The sequence below is a fragment of the Podarcis melisellensis genome (assembly GCF_964234715.1).
Source record: "Podarcis melisellensis genome assembly, chromosome: 16".
NCBI classification, from domain to species: domain Eukaryota; kingdom Metazoa; phylum Chordata; class Lepidosauria; order Squamata; family Lacertidae; genus Podarcis; species Podarcis melisellensis.
Genome location: NC_138533.1, coordinates 41,525,480 through 41,543,096, shown reverse-complemented (window position 1 = coordinate 41,543,096; position 17,617 = coordinate 41,525,480). Strand labels below are relative to the sequence as shown.

The 17,617-nt window shown below is 45.3% G+C and overlaps 1 protein-coding gene across 1 annotated transcript in view; it reads left to right on the top strand.

The window, feature by feature from the left end:
• SEZ6L (seizure related 6 homolog like) overlaps nt 1-17,617 on the top strand; it is a 141,162-nt gene that overhangs the window by 87,976 nt on the left and 35,569 nt on the right. Inside the window, 2 exon segments of the mRNA XM_081892900.1 lie at nt 10,238-10,936; nt 11,904-12,037. Of these exon segments, the coding sequence (XP_081749026.1) occupies nt 10,238-10,936; nt 11,904-12,037 (833 nt within the window).

The window sequence follows — 17,617 nt, the reverse complement described above, 5'->3', positions numbered from 1 at the left end:
AAAGAAGATTTTGAAATATACTTTCCCTAAAAAACCCGAAGCCTTCCTCTTAGGAATGGTGGGAGACGAGATCAGGAAAGAAGACCAAACTATGTTCCAATACGCAATGGCAGCGGCCAGGATATTGCTAGCGCAAAACTGGAAAACACCTAATGTCCCAACTATTAGAGAATGGCAAACTAAATTATTTGAATATATAGAACTAGCAATGATGACACAGAAGATCAGGCATCAAAAAAATGTAAAATTTATTAATGACTGGAAGAAATTTATTACATACATAGAAACAAACCTAGGAAATATTAAAATCACAGTAGGGGTAATATAAAACCTGTGATGTATACACAAAGGTCATAAAAAGAATAGTGTAGAATATAAAGAGGAGATATAGCTCAAACCTGATAGAGGGAAGTAAGTTTAGCGACATGTCATGAATTAATGCATTTCTATGATACTAATTTACGTTTTGTCTCCTTTGATATGTCTATGGCTGTGTTTTAGTTTATGTTTAGTTTATGTTGTATTTATGGTAAAAAAGCTTAATAAAAAGAATTTAAAAAAGAAGAAGAAAAGACTCAATCTATCTTGCTGATGGTCATAGAAGCAAGATTGATAGCCAGGGAACATGTTTCCTGCAGTGTTTGAACACTACTCTACCAGAGACTGTTTGTCAGCAGTTTGGACTATTGTTTACTGTCTGTAAGCTGTTTGATTAATGCAGGGTATAGTGTTAACTTCACACAGGATGGCTGTCTGATAAAGAATGGAAGTCAGGTATGTGGCCATGCAAAGTTGGAAAATGGGTTATATGTAATGCAGGACAAGCCTGTTAAAGTGGCTCAGGATAATTTGCCAGTTCATAAGGGGTGTGTACATGAACTGCACAGAAAACTGGGCCACACCAATTTCCGTGTGCTTTCAGAGATGCAAAAGGTGTGCAAGAACCTTAAAGTAAATAGCTGTAACTGTTTCCTAGATTGCAATATATGTAAAAAGGCCAAATCTAAGAGGAAGCCTGTGGCTTCTAAAAGTGACAGAGTATCTAAAGAGGTTTTAGAACTTGTCCATTGTGACGTGATAGGCCCTTTCCCACAGAAGACTGAAGGGGGCGCCAGATATGCTTTTCTGGTAATAGATGATAAATCACGTTTTAGTTGGTTGTTTTTGTTAAAGCAGAAATCTGAGTGTTTCCCCACATTCAGAGAATGGGTTGCCCAAGCTGAAAAGCTCTTCGCTCGCCCTGTTGTGCAGTTGCAAACAGATGGGGCGGAGAATTTCTGAACAAACAATTTGGGGCATGGTTGCGACGTAAGGAGATCACTCACCGTTTGACTAACCCTTATAGCCCTGCTGAAAATGGTCTGTGTGAAAGATGTGGGGCTGTAATACAGTCAGTAAAGGACTGCCTGCTAGTGGATGCAGGATTGGGCCACAACCATAGGCTGTGGGGTGAGGCTCTTCTTACAGCGAACGTTTTGATTAATAGAACCTGGTCTAGCTCTATAAAAGATATTCCATATCGTGTATTGTTTGGGAAAGAACCAGAGTGGACAATGCTCCATAATTGGGGTTCTTGGGCACATGTAAATATCCCCAAAGCTCAGCGCCAGAAAGGCGGCACTAGAGCGCAGAAACTGCGGTTTGTGGGATATCAGTCCTATGGCAAAGGGTGGCATTTCAATTTACGCCCAGGATGAGTGGTTCTGTCACGAAGTGCAGACTTCGCTGACCAAGACAGATGGACTGCGACCCATGCCAACCCAGATTGCCTACTGCCCCTGCAAGTAAGAGAAGAGGCTTCTTCTCAGCCATTGGCAACACAGGAGCAGGATGAGGAGGAGGCACAGATTTCCCCAAAAGATGTGGCAATAGAGGAAGAGGAAGAGGAGCCAGAGATAAGGGGGGAAGAAGAAGTAGTTGTGCCAAGGCGCTCCCAGCGTTCAAACAAGGGTGTACCTCCTCAACGTTTGACCCTAGGAGGAGTGAGAGTATGCAATGTGAGTTGTGTGGAAGCACAAAGTTATAATGAAGTCTTAGACTTACCCCCTGGGGAACGTGTTTTGTGGGAACAAGCCATGAAAGAAGAAATGGACTCTTTTAAACGTAACAAAGTGTTTGAGGTCATAATGCCGCCACCTGGTGGCAGAGTGGTGTCATGCAAGTGGGTTTACAAAAGGAAAACCCTTGCATCTGGGGAACCACGTTTTCGAGCCAGATTAGTAGCCAGAGGGTTCACTCAGATTAAAGGGGAGAGTTATGATGAAGTGTTTTCTCCCACTGTAAAGAGTGAAACTTTTCGCTTAATGCTTTCCATTGCTGCTGTAAGACAACTAGCAGTGCACCATTTTGATGTTGATGCTGCATATCTGCATGCAAATTTAGACCATGAAGTATTAATGAGACAACCCCCTGGGTTTGAAGAGGAGAATGGTGCAGTCTGGCGTTTGAGAAAGGCTGTTTATGGTCTCAAACAAAGTGGAAGGTGTTGGAACCAGTGTTTAAATGAAGCCCTTGTAAAACTTGGTTTTAAAAGGAGTGTGGCTGATCCATGCCTGTACACCAAGGGATCAGGCAACAAATATCTAATGCTCTTAGTCTTTGTTGATGATTTGCTTGTGGCAGGGAGTTCCACAGATGAGATCCAGAAGCTCACAAGTCAACTGGAAAAGAGGTTTAAGCTTAAAGCCTTGGGGCCTGTAAGCAATTACTTGGGAGTAGAAGTAAGGCAGGAAGCTGATGGAAGCTTCCTATTGAGTCAGAAAGAGAAAATTCTTCGTTTGATAGAGCAGTTTGGCATGGAAAACTGCAAGCCAGTTCAGACTCCCATGACACCAGATTTCCCAAAGACAGTGTGTGATGATGAATTTGATCAGCCTGAGTTGTATCACTCAAAAATAGGATTACTGTTGTATTTAAGCCAGTGGTCAAGGCCAGACATTGCATGTGCTACAAATGTTCTGAGCCAACGTGTATCTAAACCCAGTACTGCTGATTGGTGTGCTTTGAAAAGGCTTATCAGATATCTAAAGGGGACATTAAATGTATGTTTGAAGATATCTAGTACACAAGACGAAAAACTAGAAGTATTTGTTGATGCGGACTGGGGAAGCTGTGTAGCTACCAGAAAAACTACAAGTGGAATGGTTATGATGTTTGCCAATTCCATAATTGGATGGAGGTCAAAGAAACAAGGATTTGTTGCGACCTCATCCTGGAGGTCTGGCAACCCTAGCTGGTATGCCCTCATAGAGGTGGTCTTGCCTTGGGCCTTCTCAAACCCCGAGGTGGCAAAACTAAAGCTTAGCCACATGCTTGCTGTTCTATAACTATATAACATGGTGAAAAGAAAAAGAAGAAGAAGAAGAAGAAGAAGAAGAAGAAGAAGAAGAAGAAGAAGAAGAAGAAGAAGAAGAAGGGGAGTTTGGATTTGATATCCCGCCTTTCATTCCCTTTAAGGAGTCTCAAAGCGGCTAACATTCTCCTTTCCCTTCCTCCCCCACAACAAACACTCTGTGAGGTGAGTGGGGCTGTGGAATGAGGAATAGGGGAAGGGCAGAATTTGCAGCCCACAAATATTTGCACACTTCCATGCCCCCCCCACCTCCCGAGTCTATTTTTGTGCCTCACTTATCTATGTCCCTCCTGGGTGGGCTACAGTAGTCTTCCTGCTCCATTTCTTCCATTTCTTCATAGTGTATTTATTGACTAACTCCTTTACCTTACTCCCTGCCCATGGTTTGCCCTTCCTCTGTATGCACACATTCACTGAACTTCATCTGCTTATAAATCTTGCCCCACCTCAGCTTAAGATCACCCCTTCACCTGAATTGCAGTCAGACACATGGAGAGAGAGGCTCCCAGCACAGTAGAGATGCAAGCCTTTTTGCCTCCTAATGTGGATCTCTGCAGGCAACTGTGCAAGTTGAATACAAATTGAGTTGGGGAAGGCTGAATTAAGAGGAAGAGAAACAAGTGTGTTGCTTGGGGACAGATAGAAGGAAGGAGTCGGAGGAGGACGCGCCAAATTTAGGCAAGGCAGCCTGGTGGAGGAGCACTGCAAGCCCTGTGGCAGGACTGAAGAACAGCTGCGTCATTCTAATGTTGGAACATGTGGACATCCAAGGAAGCTGAAAGACAGAGAAAAGAAAGTACTTTTTCAAGCAGTACATTTAAAAAACTAAAACTAATTTTTATTGGTTTTTGAACAAATACAAATATAAGAACCATTAAACACTTATCCAGCAGTACATCTAATGGTGTTTATTCTATCTATTGACTCTAGACATAAACTTACACATTCAGTGTTCAAACATATTACTTAATGTAACCTTTCCACAGAGAATATTGAATGGTTGGTTTAACAAGGTCATGATTTTTGTCATTAACATAGTTAACAAAAGGGGTCCACATTTCCTGGAAGGTATCTCTATTTGTTACGCTTTTAATTGCCCTCCTGTGTCTGGTGAGATGCTCAGATATTGCTGTATCCCAGAAATTATTTTCCCATATGTTATGGGGTATTTCAGTCTGGTTCTTCCACTGTTGACTATTGCTAATTGTAGGGATGTGGTTGGCACTGTGATCTAAACCACTGAGCCTCTTGGGATTGCTGATCAGATGATTGGCAGTTTGAATCCATGCAAGAGGGTGAGCACCCCTTGCTCTTTCCCAGCTCCTGCCGATCTAGCAGTTCAAAGCATGCCAGTGCAAGTAGAGAAATAGGTACTGCTGTGGCAGGAAGGTAAATGGTGTTTCTGTGCACCCTGGTACTCAGATGTCCTGTGCAGCAGAAGCAGTTTAGTCATGCTGGCCAATGACCCGGAAAGCTGTCTGTGCACAAACCAGCTTGGAGCAGAAGGGCTTCCAGGTGCAGCATTCCACCTTCAGTTTGCCATTGTCCTCAGAAACCCCCTTCTCTCTGTAAACAGACTCACCAAGGCTCCATGTTATGTGTGACCAGTGCATCTTCCTTTCCCTGGCAGATGAAGACACCTTCATGTCTGTGGGGCTCTACTATAGCCTTTCCCCCCTCTTTTGAAGCCCCCTCCTCCTTGGCCTTGGAAGCCTCCTGTCATGAATGAGCCAGCCCAGCCAGCTTCCAGTGAAGGAAGTAGTCAGGAAGAGATAGGATTAACTACCAGAAAAGAGGAGCCTAGCCCAGAGCCAACTTCTCCGCCGAGCAGGAAGAAGTTGGAGGGGATCCAATGAGCCCATGGAGTTGCCGCTGGGGGAGGGTGTATGATAGGAGGTGGAAGGGTGTATGATAGGAGAAAAGGCAGTCTACAACAGAAATTTGAATGTTGTTTTTCCTGTCTGTCAGGTTATCTGATAATGCCTTATCTGATTGCCTTTCCTGGTAGTCTGGCCATTCCTTTGAGATGGTGATTACCCAATTCCTGAGACAATGGGAAGGTTCCCTCACCCCCTCCATCCTTGCAGAGAAACACTTGGTCAGTTTGGGAGTCAAAATGGTTTTAGGACGGTGTTCCTGTGCTGCTCCAGACATGTGGTCCACATATCTATGTTCTGCGTCTCAGTTGCTTTGTGTCTGCAGTGAGGTTAATACCTAAGTACTTAAATCTTCCATGTGCTATGGCACATGGAGAGTTAACTAGTAACCAGTCTCTTGTAGTGTCATCTAAATTGATAGGAAGAAGCACGGATTTAGAATAGCTGATTTGCAATCCTGCTACCCTGTGATACATTTCTAACTGCTGCTTAGGTGGCTCGAGGACTGTTATTGGATTTTGTAAAAATAAGAGGATGTCATCTGCAAACATATTCACTTTGTGTACCTCATCCCACATGGTGACCCCCCCTTTAAAAAAAAATCCTAATCCTAATCAGCTTCACACACTCGTGATTTCCAACACCATCTTTCCAGACTAGCTGAAAAGATGTGATGTGTCTCTCAAAGCCTTCTACCTTGACACACATATTAAAATCTAATGAGTCCTTTGTGTGCCTCTGGTGTGTTTACAGAGCCTGTTGGGTTTAACGTTGCAAGTTGTTTTCTTTATTTAAATGTTGTTTTAAAGGCCCTGTTCAGGGTATAGATCAGATAAGCTTGTTCTGAAGCAGCTCCGGATTACTGAAAAGGGTTCCTTACTGAAAATGAACTACCAACAGACTTGTGCTATTTCAGGCTCCCTCAAGCCTGGCAAGTACACAATGGAATTGGTTACGGCATGCACCCCCTGGGTTCTTGTGTAATGAGTATGAGCTGCCTATTTCTTTGGCTGAGCCATTTACTGAAAGAAAACTAGTGAAAGGAGCCATTTATTTCCCTTAACAGCTTCTTGCATTCCTAGGAAATAGCTCAATTTCAGGGTAATGGCTTCCCAGAGCTCATTCCTCACAGTGCTCCTGAGTGGAGCCATCTAGAAAATCCAAGAGGATCAACAGCAGCAAAAGACTGCCTCTCCATCCTTCACTGTGATGGGCTCCTTACCCATTACCCAGTCATTAGGAATGACACACACACCAGTGGGCATTTCTCTGTTCTTGCCACTGAAATTCTGCCTATCAGGTTGGAAATTGCACGGGCACCATGTTCTACACCACCACAGCTGATCTCAGCAATGCCTCTGAATGCCAGCTGTTGGAAACCTCAGGAGGAAAGACGACTCTTGTGCCCAGGTCCTGCTTGTGGGATTCCTACAAGCATCTGGGTGACCGCTGTGAAAACAGGATGAGCCATTGGCCTAATTCAGGCAATTTTTTTCAAAGAAGAAGAGTTCACATAAGCATCTGGACACTTTTTGTGTATATAGACATTTCAGTTTTCCTTAATGCAATTCATTTCTGTGCATTATTTTCACCAGAACACTTTCCTCTTACACAGGCATATTTGTCTGCATCCTTTGGGTTGACAAGGCACTTGGGCAGTTTGGAGACCCACAACAGAAACAGGCATTTCTGTTTACCTATTTATTCGGGAAGTACAAATTTGTCAAATGAATTTATCCCCCACCTCAAATTGTGGGTATGCTAGAATGAGCAGGATTAGCAATTGCAAAGCTCCTAGACACTTCTGCTGGCCACAGAAATGTCTCCATCTTGCAAATTTCAGAGAGATAATTTATCCCCCTTCCACCAGATTTTGGCAATTCTCTGCATGTTTGTTAATGCACCGCAAATCCTTCAGCTTACTGCCTTGCAGGGAATCTGCCAATTCCATCAGCATTTCCTACCTTCCTGATTATCACTCCCATCCTTGCCTGGTGTTTATGTAATTAATTGCAACAAGATTATGATTTAGTTCTTAAGACTAATGAGATAAAGCCGCTTTTATCAAATAAATGGCAACCTCTTCCTTCTGTTTCCAGCGGGGAGAGCTGGAGCACATGCAGCTTTGGAAAAGGTCCAGACCACACAGGCGCTGAGGTTTTCATACTCAGCCAAGAAATGCTTCTGCTGCCTGCCAGTGACACCAACACCCAGCAAGATCTGATGCTCGGGTCCCCTACATCCTGGGTACTCAACAATTCCTTGCTGCTTTCTCAGGACAACACCAAATGTTCTCTGGCCATCAATTATTTTACAGTGAGAATAAATTATATTCAAATATCAAACAAAAAAGCACCAATCAATGAACTGACACAATGTATGGATTTCACACGTGGTTTTCAATAACTTATTACATTCAGGAAACTTCCCAAATCCATTGATTGCTGGCCAAGGATGGCAAGGAGAAGCCAAAGGTGGTTCTGGCACAGACACTCTACTTACTCCAGCCGGTGACCACCAGCCCAAATGGCCCTCACCCTTGCCATAACACAGCTCTGAAGGCAAGTTAGAAGAGGAGGAGCAGCAGCATCTGCTTGGTTCTTGTTTGAGGGCCTGACAAGAGACTGGCATTTATTTAATGTCATCTCCTTACCATAAAATCCAAAGTGTGTGTGTGGGGGGGACAGGACAGTGAAATTTCTCCACAAGCTCCAGAGGATGAGGTGTTTTACTGGGAGGGGGGGTGCCATGCCTCACCAAAACTGATCATCACTACCCAGCAAACCCTGCAATGTATGTTTTATCCTTTCTTAAAGTTTAATCACCAAGTCTGCAGCAATGAAAGAACATTTGCCTTTCAGTGTGCTGTCCTGAGTTTAGGCCTAGAGAGCATTAAGTAATTTGATTAAACAATTCAACTGATTTACTTAAGAAATCAAGAGCCTCAGCCCAATATTTGGTGGAATTGATATTTTAAAAAAGAAATCAAGGGGGGGGTGGAGAAAGATGCTTGTTCCCACCAAACCGGAGCACAGACAGGTCAAAGCCACAAGGTGGGGAGTGTCAGTTTGAAGGCAGTCTTTTCCTGCCTTGCATGCTCATTCATCTCCCTCCTGTTCTGCCTCCTTTCAAAGATAAAGGAACGTGATAAGGTGAAGGCGGTACAGGAGTCTGAAAGGGTTCAAAAGGAAAGTTTCTTTATTTGCGCACATTCAAGTTCCCTTGTTTTTTCCATTTTAACCAGCTCAGAAATTATTTCATCAAGTGGGTTCCTGCAGTCGCTTTCCCTTGAGAGCATTGCTCGGTTAGGCGGATTCCACTTGGATGCACCCCCTGGCAACATTAGCGTGGGCTTTCTGACGTGGTGCGTAGGTTGGTGCAGGCACCCAGCATGGAGATTGCTCTTGGAACCCAGGAGCCCATTCAGAACTGCAAAAATGCCAGCAGCCCCATCACCCACGCACACTTCCCTGACCTTCCAGAGTTTCCTTAGCGCTGAAAGAGAGCTATGGCAGCAAGGCAGCGGAATGCCACTTTTCTCATCAGCCTGCCATTGTCACTGCTGCTCTTTATTATTGGCTTCCTCTCTGTACCGAAGGCAATGCAGCTAAGAGGGGCACTGGGCTCTCTTCCCACCCACTGTGCTCCACAGAGGTGACTTCTAAAGCCTCTTTTATGGAAAACAATTTGCCATAGCAGCTCAAGCAAAAGCATTAAAACTGTGGAGGAAGAGCACAAACAACCATTTAGCCATTCTGGTCTGATGGCATGTACATGGGAAGAGTGCTAAACCCACTCTGGCCAAATCTCACTCAATTTAAGATTTTCTGTGAAAGCAAGTGGGCTTCTTTGCTTTGGGTTGAGGTGAAACGAGAGGCTTGAAATGCAGGAGGGGATTTGTCGTATCTGTGGATTGGTGTGTGCATGTGGCGGTTCTGTATTTGCTTTTTGAAGGTGGCACTTCTCCTCAACCCCAAGTGAAACCACAGGTGAAGGGGCTTTTTTTAAGACAGCAAATAAATTACCCATTAGTATGCAGACATGGAAAATCTCTGACTGAGCAAAGATGATGATGATGATGATGATTTTATTCCCCAGACACTCTGGGTGGCTACCATCAGAGGACTAAAACAGAATAAAACTTCAAACATTAAAAACTTCCCTAAACAGGGCTGCCTTCAGATGTCCTTCCTGGGACCAGTTCCAAGCAGACAGCCATTGACTAAGAGGCAATGACACCTTGCGGCCATTTAGTCCTGTTTAGGATCATTGCATCACTACAGCAAGTCCTGCACAGCCAGTTTCCTGATCAGGTGCTGGTGCTGGATGGCAAAGTTTTCCTGACCCAAGAGGATACTGTGCTTTCCTACCAAGCAGATAAATTATTATTATTTTCACATTGAAATAAATGCCCACTATCTGTATACAGAGAAAGAGCTTTTAAAGAGCTCTGGGTTTTGATGCAAGCACCTGAGATTTGACATAGCTTACTGGTAGTTTCCAAGTCAACTGTCTTGCTTAACTTGAGTAGGTTCAGCATGTGGGGCTACATTCAGATCTTGAGTGAAAGCCATTGCCCACCATCTTTTGGAGGCGTTAGAGTAGCCTTTTCTCTCTGAATGTTTTGGCCTGCAGTTGCCACCAGCCCCAACCAACCCAAGCAGAGGATGTTAGGGCTGATGAGAGTTGTGCTCTTAAAACAGCTGCAGGGCCCCAGGCTGACAAAGCTACATTGAAGCTGGGAATGCTACAGATGCCAAGAGGTCTGGAAGAAAGCCACCTTTACCTGGGGAGGAAAGACTCTGTTGTTCCTGCATTGCAGAGGGCTAGACTGGTTGACCCTTGGGGTCCCTTCCAACTCTACTAGTCTATGATCCTATGAGATGAGCAAAGTGTTCCTGGCCTCTGCCAAGACCCCAAGGGGCAACTAGTCCAACCCCCTTCAATGCAAATGTACCTAATGCACGCCAGAGCTTTTAAGTCTATTTCTCTGGACCTTCTGTTACAGGCATAAACTCTGGATTGGAGAGGGACTCTTTGAAGGCATCCCCACACCACTCAGATGAGTTCACCAACAACACACTGCTAAGAGAGAACATGGAGTCAAGATACCCTACCCCTGAGAGTCTCATTGTGTCAACAGAGGACATCTTTGCTTTCCCAATGAATAAGATGGGTGAGTCCCCAAAACTGACAGCTCCCCCTTACACCAACACGAGACACATCCAACCTTCCAAGAAGAAGCCATCCTCTTCCAAGCAAGGAAACACAGCCAGGAAACATCAGAAACTCAGAACCACCACAGCTGCTGCCGAGCCCAGCCTGCCAACATCGAGGGCATCCCTTTCCAGAGACCACTTGCACACTTGGGGGGACAACAATGACATGATGGCTACAGTTCACAAGGAGAAGCCCACGACGCCAGAGCAGACCTCATGGGGCAGCAGGAAAGGAAGCCGTGAAGTGACCAGTCACTCCCTGTTTCAAATCTCACCATTTACAATGCAGCCGACAATCCCACAGACCTTCTCTCACGGCCCCAAAGCCACAGAGCTGCTTGTGGCTGCCTTTCCAGAGGGCGAAGCCCAGATTCCGGTCCAGAGCCCAGAGGATGAAACGAAGAGGGGGCCTTTTTCCAAGGAGCTCAGAGACACAACCACACCCACCATCATCACCCCCACTGTGATCACCACTGAGCAAACTCCAAGTAAGACATCTTACTTCTGCAATGATGTCATTGTGACAGAAATGCTGGGTTTGCACACAAGAAGTCAGCAGGGAGGGAAAGTGGTGTTAGCCAAAGTCATTCCAGGCGCTGCCTGTGCCCCCTGGGGACTTCCCCTCGTTACCAAATTCCTCTGCCTCAGAGATGATAGAACTTGGAGGCCAACAACCTCTAGTGGGCACCATGTTACCCGCCCCTCTTCTGAGAGTTGGGGTGGTCACAGCTGCTGCTTTATCACAAATTTGCAGGGCAGTGGGAGACAGCTGACTTGCCAGATGGTCAGTGCATTTGCTAAACGGCCGTTTGTCTTTGGGACAGCAAAGGCAGAAGGGTAGAGGCATGAAGAGAGGAACCATGTGCATTTGACAGAGGCCACAGAGCATCAGCAGAATAATTGCTTTGCTTGCAGAAAGCAAATGGGAGCAGCTTTGCATAGGTCTGGGAAAGACCCTCTGCCTGAGACCCTTGAGGGCCACTGCCAGTCAGCGTCAGCCAGGGATGGGGAATCTGTGGACCTCCGGATGTTGGTTTCTGTTCTGTCCCACAACATGGAAGGGTCCCAAGCAAACCACTGCCTCTTTCTCCTTCTCAGCCCTGCCATCCCAAATGGACTCCTCCCCACCACTAAACACTCCTTTACTTTTGGCATTTAACTGTCCCAACCCACTCCCAGAACTGGGTAGAGTGGTATGGCTCTTAGATGGGAGGGGACTAACAAGGCCTCCAACCCATTTTCCCCCCAAAGCACATTATGCTTTTACTTAATTTTTTAGTAAGCATTGTAAAGTTTATATGGAGGGCATTAGCCCTGACAACAATTGACAACAAACAAATGAATCTTTTAAGGGGAATTAGTGCCTGGTTGGTTATACCCTAGACTTTAGTGGACATTTGGTTATGGATTTTATGGGGTAGGTAAGTCTATGATTAACATGGAGTTTCCTTCCAGTTCTCTGCGGCGTGAATTTTTACGAGCCGGAAGGATACATAGACTCAACCGACTACCCACCTCTGCCGTGGAACCGTTTCCTGGAATGCACCTACAATGTGACTGTCTACACTGGATATGGGGTGGAACTGCAGGTAGGCATGCAAGAGGGAGGCAGCCCAGCCCTAGCCTACATCAGGGTGTGGGTGTGAGTGTGCGAGCCTAGGCCCCAACTGCCTAGGCTAACCTGGACCCAAATGTCAAAGCTGGTCTGCGCTCAGTTTGAGCTGGAGCCCTCAAGTCTTGCTTTCTGTGTAAGCTCTGAGCCATGCAAAGCAGCAATGCTTAAGCAGAGTGCCTCTGATCATGTGCAGAGTGCCTTTCCTTTATCACCACCATTGTTGAAATTAATTTTATTTGGAAAACTAACATGTAATATAGATCTAAACAGTGTACATACGTCGTAAAAAATACCCATTGTGCCTGGTTAGTAGGGGCAGTTGGAGCAGATACACAGAAAAAATGCAGAGGGGAGGGAGGAATAGCCGAGTGGTACAGCACCTGCTTAGAGTGCGGAAGGTCCCAGATTCAATCCCCAGCATCTTCAGGTACAAGTAGGGATGCAGTTCTGCCAGACTGAAACCCTGGAGAGCAGCTGCTAGTCAGTGTGGGCAATACTGAACTACATGGAACGTAGGACGCTGCCATCTACTGAGTGTGACCCTCGGTGCATCTCGCTCTGTCTCGTCCTCATGGACTGACAGGGTCTCTCCAGGGTCAGGCAGAGAGTGTCTCCCAGCATTCTCTGGAGATGCTGCTGCCATTGGGGATTGGACTTTTTTATTTATTTCATTTTTATTTCATAAAAATTATACACTGCTGGATTGCTTAAAAAAGCAGTTTACTAAAAAGATAGTAATAAAATGATTCCTAAGAATAATTAATAACAACAATGTAAGACTTTTGAAAAATTAAAATAACAATAAACTAAAACATATTAAAACTTCTGTCAGCGTGCTAAACATGTGGGTAGGCTTGTCTAAACAAAAATGCTCTTAGCAGGCATTGAAAGAGTGCCGTGAATGATCAGACATGTCCAAAGAAAAGTTGTTGCCACACTAAAATTCTTAAATTCTTACAAATGTAAAATGGGGATTATGCAGCCTTTGTAACAGGGCCACTTCTGCTGTTTGAAGCATTCAAATAGGCATCGTATATGGGGTGAGGTGATCTCGCAGGTAAACTGGTCCCAAGTTCTTAAGGGCATTGTATATTAATGGCAGGGATGTGGGTGGCGCTGTGGGTTAAACCACAGAGGCTAGGGCTTGCTGATCAGAAGGTTGGAGGTTTGAATCCCCACGACGGGGTGAGCTCCCGTTGCTTGGTCCCTGCTCCTGCCAACCTAGCAGCTCGAAAGCACATCAAAGTGCAGATAGATAAATAGGTACCGCTCTGGCGGGAAGGTAAACGGCGTTTCTGTGTGCTGCTCTGGTTCGCCAGAAGCGGCTTAGTCATGCTGGCCACATGACCCGGAAACTGTCTGTGGACAAACGCCAGCTCCCTCGGCCTGTAGAGCGAGATGAGGGCGCAACCCCAGAGTTGGTCACGACTGGACCTAATGCTCAGGGGTCCCTTTACCTTTATATTAAGGGCAGACTCTCCAAGTGTCCCTGTTTTCCAGGGACAGTCCTAGATTTACAGAAGCCATCCCAGTTTCTAATTTGATCCTGGAGGCATCTGAAGGCAGCCCTGTATAGTTTTATTATGTTTTTATATGTGTTAGAAGCCGTCCAGAGTGGCTGGGGCCTCTCAGTCAGATGGGAGGGATATATATATATATAATTACAGACTAGGACAGCCCTATTTTCATCAGACAAATGTTGGAGGACATGTAATGGTAACACCCTGAACTTGGCCTGGCAGCAGATGGGCAACCAGCACAGATCTCTGAGCACAGAGGTTCTGTGATTCCGTTACTCTACAAAGGGGGTCTGGAAATACGCCAGTCCTCTTTAGCCAAATAAAGACAGCAACGCCATGGAAAGAGTTCATATTTATTGCATGCTGCAGCAAAAATAACCGATCCAAAGGAATTCTCCAAATTCTAGATCTTGAATTCAAATTTCAAGACACTTTTATAATATTTACATGTGTGATCACCTTGTGCACAATCCTTTTCAGCAATATGATTGGATAACAGAATGCATGGACAGCTTGTGGACCCCTAAAACAAATTTCATTGGTCAGAACAGCCTGCCCCTAATTACTATGGCTACAGGTATCTTTAAGCAAAGTTTATACAAAATATTGCTTTTCTGTTATCTGCTATATGCAGACTTGTCTGGGTGAGGAGAATCTACCGTTTCCCATCATTGAAGATTTCCCAGTATTTCTTCTCCTCAAGGTTAGCTTGCTCTTCTCTGCTTTGGAAGCTGATAAGAAAGGCTTACAATGGGTGCAATGCCAGCAAAATACAGATACCTTGTGGCTGTGGTTGTGAGAACGTGTTTATGCAGACTCAGCACTTAGCAGGCAGAGGTCAATCGTGTATCAGGAATGTACTCTGGAACAGAGGTGTGAACATTGGTGTGCATGTCATAGGCCATGACATCCACCTGGGTCCCAGGTCATGACATCCACGTATCAATTCCACAAACTTCCAGGGTGCCCTCAGCACTGGCAGATGAGGGCATCTATGGAAGGCAGCATTTGCTCTGGGAGAGGGACACCAGAGCTGGAGATGGAGGCAGGAGCCCCAGCGAATGAGGCTGGGGTGGTGCAGTGGATTGCGCAGCCAGAGCAGAGCAACATCTGGTGGAGTTTAGTGGTGAGAATTTCCCGGCGATTACAGGGGTCACTCTTATCGTATCCCTCCAGCTTAAAGGATAAAAAGAAAGGAAGGGAAGCACTAAGCTGATCCCAGCAGAGGCGGGCAAGATAAATTTGCATCCATGAGGTAGGCAGGTGGCCGCTGTCAGAGGAAGGCAGGGCCGTGGCTCTCTCAAAAGGGCCCCCACCTGACCCCGACCCCACATCTATCTTGCTTTGGTAGAAGCAAACACTCAAGGCAAGAGGCATCTGCAAAATGCAAACCGGGTTTCTTTGATTTCTTTCACACCGTTGTGAGTGACAGCATCACAAAGAGTATCCCTTGGGCTGAGCTAGACCGACCACTAGGAAAGGGATGGAAAATAAAATGCCAATAAAATCATGCCATATTCTGGCTGCCAATCTGAAAAGGGATTTTGCAGAGTTGGAAAAGGCTCAGAAGAGAAAGGGGGACCAAAGCGATCCAGGGTGCTCAGTGACTGCCCTATGAGGAATGTTTGCAGCATTTGGGACTTTTAGAGAAAAGGGGAGATAGAGATATGAGAGACATTTATAAAATTGTGCATGGCACAGAGAAAGTAAATAGATAAAATATTTTCTCTCTCTCTCCTGACACCAGAACTCATGGAAAGCCAGGGAAGTGGAATGTTGGAAGATTCAGGGGGAAGGACTTCCTCACACAGCACCCAGTTAAACTATGGAACCAGTAATGGTTCCCTAGGCAGTAATGGACACCAGTCCAAATGACTTCAGAAGATGACAAAGAGGAGTACTATTATGTGGGGGGGGGGGCAGGAAAATGCAGTCTGACTTACAGTGGTGCCCCGCAAGACGAAATTAATTCGTTCCGCAATTTTTGTCGTCTAGCGAATTTTTCGTCTTGCGAAGCACGAAATCCCATAGGAATGCATTGAAAATCAATTAATGCGTTCCTATGGTCAAAAAAGGTCTAAACAAAGCCAAATTTGGTACAACAACAGTTTATTAACTGCTCTTTAAAGTCACACATACTGTAAAGAGCAGTTCAAAAACTGAAGGGAAAATAAATTAACTTTATAAACAAAACATGTCTTTGTTTTTAGACGTCGCGAGACGTTTTCGTCTTGCGAAGCAAGCCCATTAGGGAAATTCGTCTTGAGAGGCAAATCGAAAACGGAAAAACCTTTCGTCTAGCGAGTTTTTTGTCTTGCGAGGCATTCGTCTTGCGAGGTACCACTGTATTTACTCTGATTCTTTGTAGTAAATCAGCAGCAGGTGGTTGGGGCTAGATGACCTTTGAGGTTCCTTCTAAGTTTGTGATTTGTAGGATTTGAATAGTTTTGCAAGCCAGGTGGTGAACCCAGAACTGGAGGAGGAAGTTGTGCAGGAGACCTTCCTGGTGGGTTGTGTCTGTCCCTCTTCGGTATTATTACTCAGACATTTTCAAGGCCCTGCGCTTTGCAGCCTCCTCTCCCAAATCCCCATGCCATCTGCAAATGGCCATCTTGCAAAACAATTTGAGCTGGGAAAGTATCAGCCGCACAGTTTGTAAGCCACTTCCATGCTTTTGAATAACTCTATTTCCTTGGGAGATGAGCTTCCTGTCTGGAGCAGCCAATTATTGCAAGCAAAAAGGGATTTCAAGCAGGCTGGCTGACCCCTCCTCTCACCTCTCTGTTACAAAAGGGAGGCTCCACCACCTCAGGGGAGTTAAAATTGCTGTACATTCTGCCTTTTATCTTCTTAGTTACAGACTAACCCGAAACAGAATTTTCTTTAAACACTTTGAGCTTCAGAGAGACCCTTCAGAGGGATGAGGAGCTGGGCTCTCACCAGTATTAAACTGTGTGTGTTGATGGGGCAAGAAAGTGCCATCTCTCAGGGATGCCGGGGAGCTCACCTCCGTTACAATGCTCATAATGGATAGTTCAGCAAAGATGTCAGCCCACTTGTGGAAAAGGGGGTTCCAGGCCAAGGGGCAGTTAGGAGAGCGACGGAGAGCAGAAGGAGAAGATGCAAAGCTCCAGGGAAGCAGCATTTGAAGTATACTCACCTCGCCTCCAAAGGCATCTTGGAGGAATCCACATTTTGCAACATTATGCTATGAGAGGGCAAAGTGGATTCAGAAATGGTTCAGAAAAAGGCCTCCCAAATTATTAAGGGGGTGGAGCAAGTTCCCTATGAGGAAGGGTTGGCCACTGCGAGGACAGGATGCTGGATGTGACGGGCCTTTGATCCAGAAGAGCTTTTCTTAGGTTCTCATGGGGAAACGCTCAGCCGACAGGCGGGAGGCAACTCTCATCCCCGGGTTTTAAAATATGTTAGTGTACTGACAGACCAGCAGGGTGGGTAACCCACCTCTCTGCTGGGAAGATTAAGGAATCCCAGAAACACCTACAACAATAAAATAGAGGTTGGCACACAGACATAAACTTATCAGCCTGCAAGATTGCCTTGCCTCATAAAAGCCTCTCGACTTCTCAGATAGGCGGAACTGGCATGGTTTTGAGGAGCCACATAGTACCTGGTCTGCAACTGCAAGAATCAATTATGAATGTGGCAATACCCATACTTGGGAACTCCCTGCCTCTGTGTTCTTTCCAGCACCTGCTATGAACATGTTTGTTTCAACAAGCCTACCCAGCTATCTAGGATGCTGGTGTGTAGATCCTTAGTATATAGCTGGTTTGAATTTTTTGAATGTTTATATATAAAATTTTTATTGATTTACAACACAAATATTCAATTTTATCCAATCTTTGACAAACAAATTCTCTCTTTTTGGACTTCCCTCAGCTTCTCTGTCAATCTTCCATCTCTACCTCTTAGTTACGCATTCCTTTTTTAGCATTGTCATTGATCTTCCCTCCCACTACTCTTTTTTTTTCTTAACAATACATCTCAGCTTTCACAGTGCCTCTTGAAAT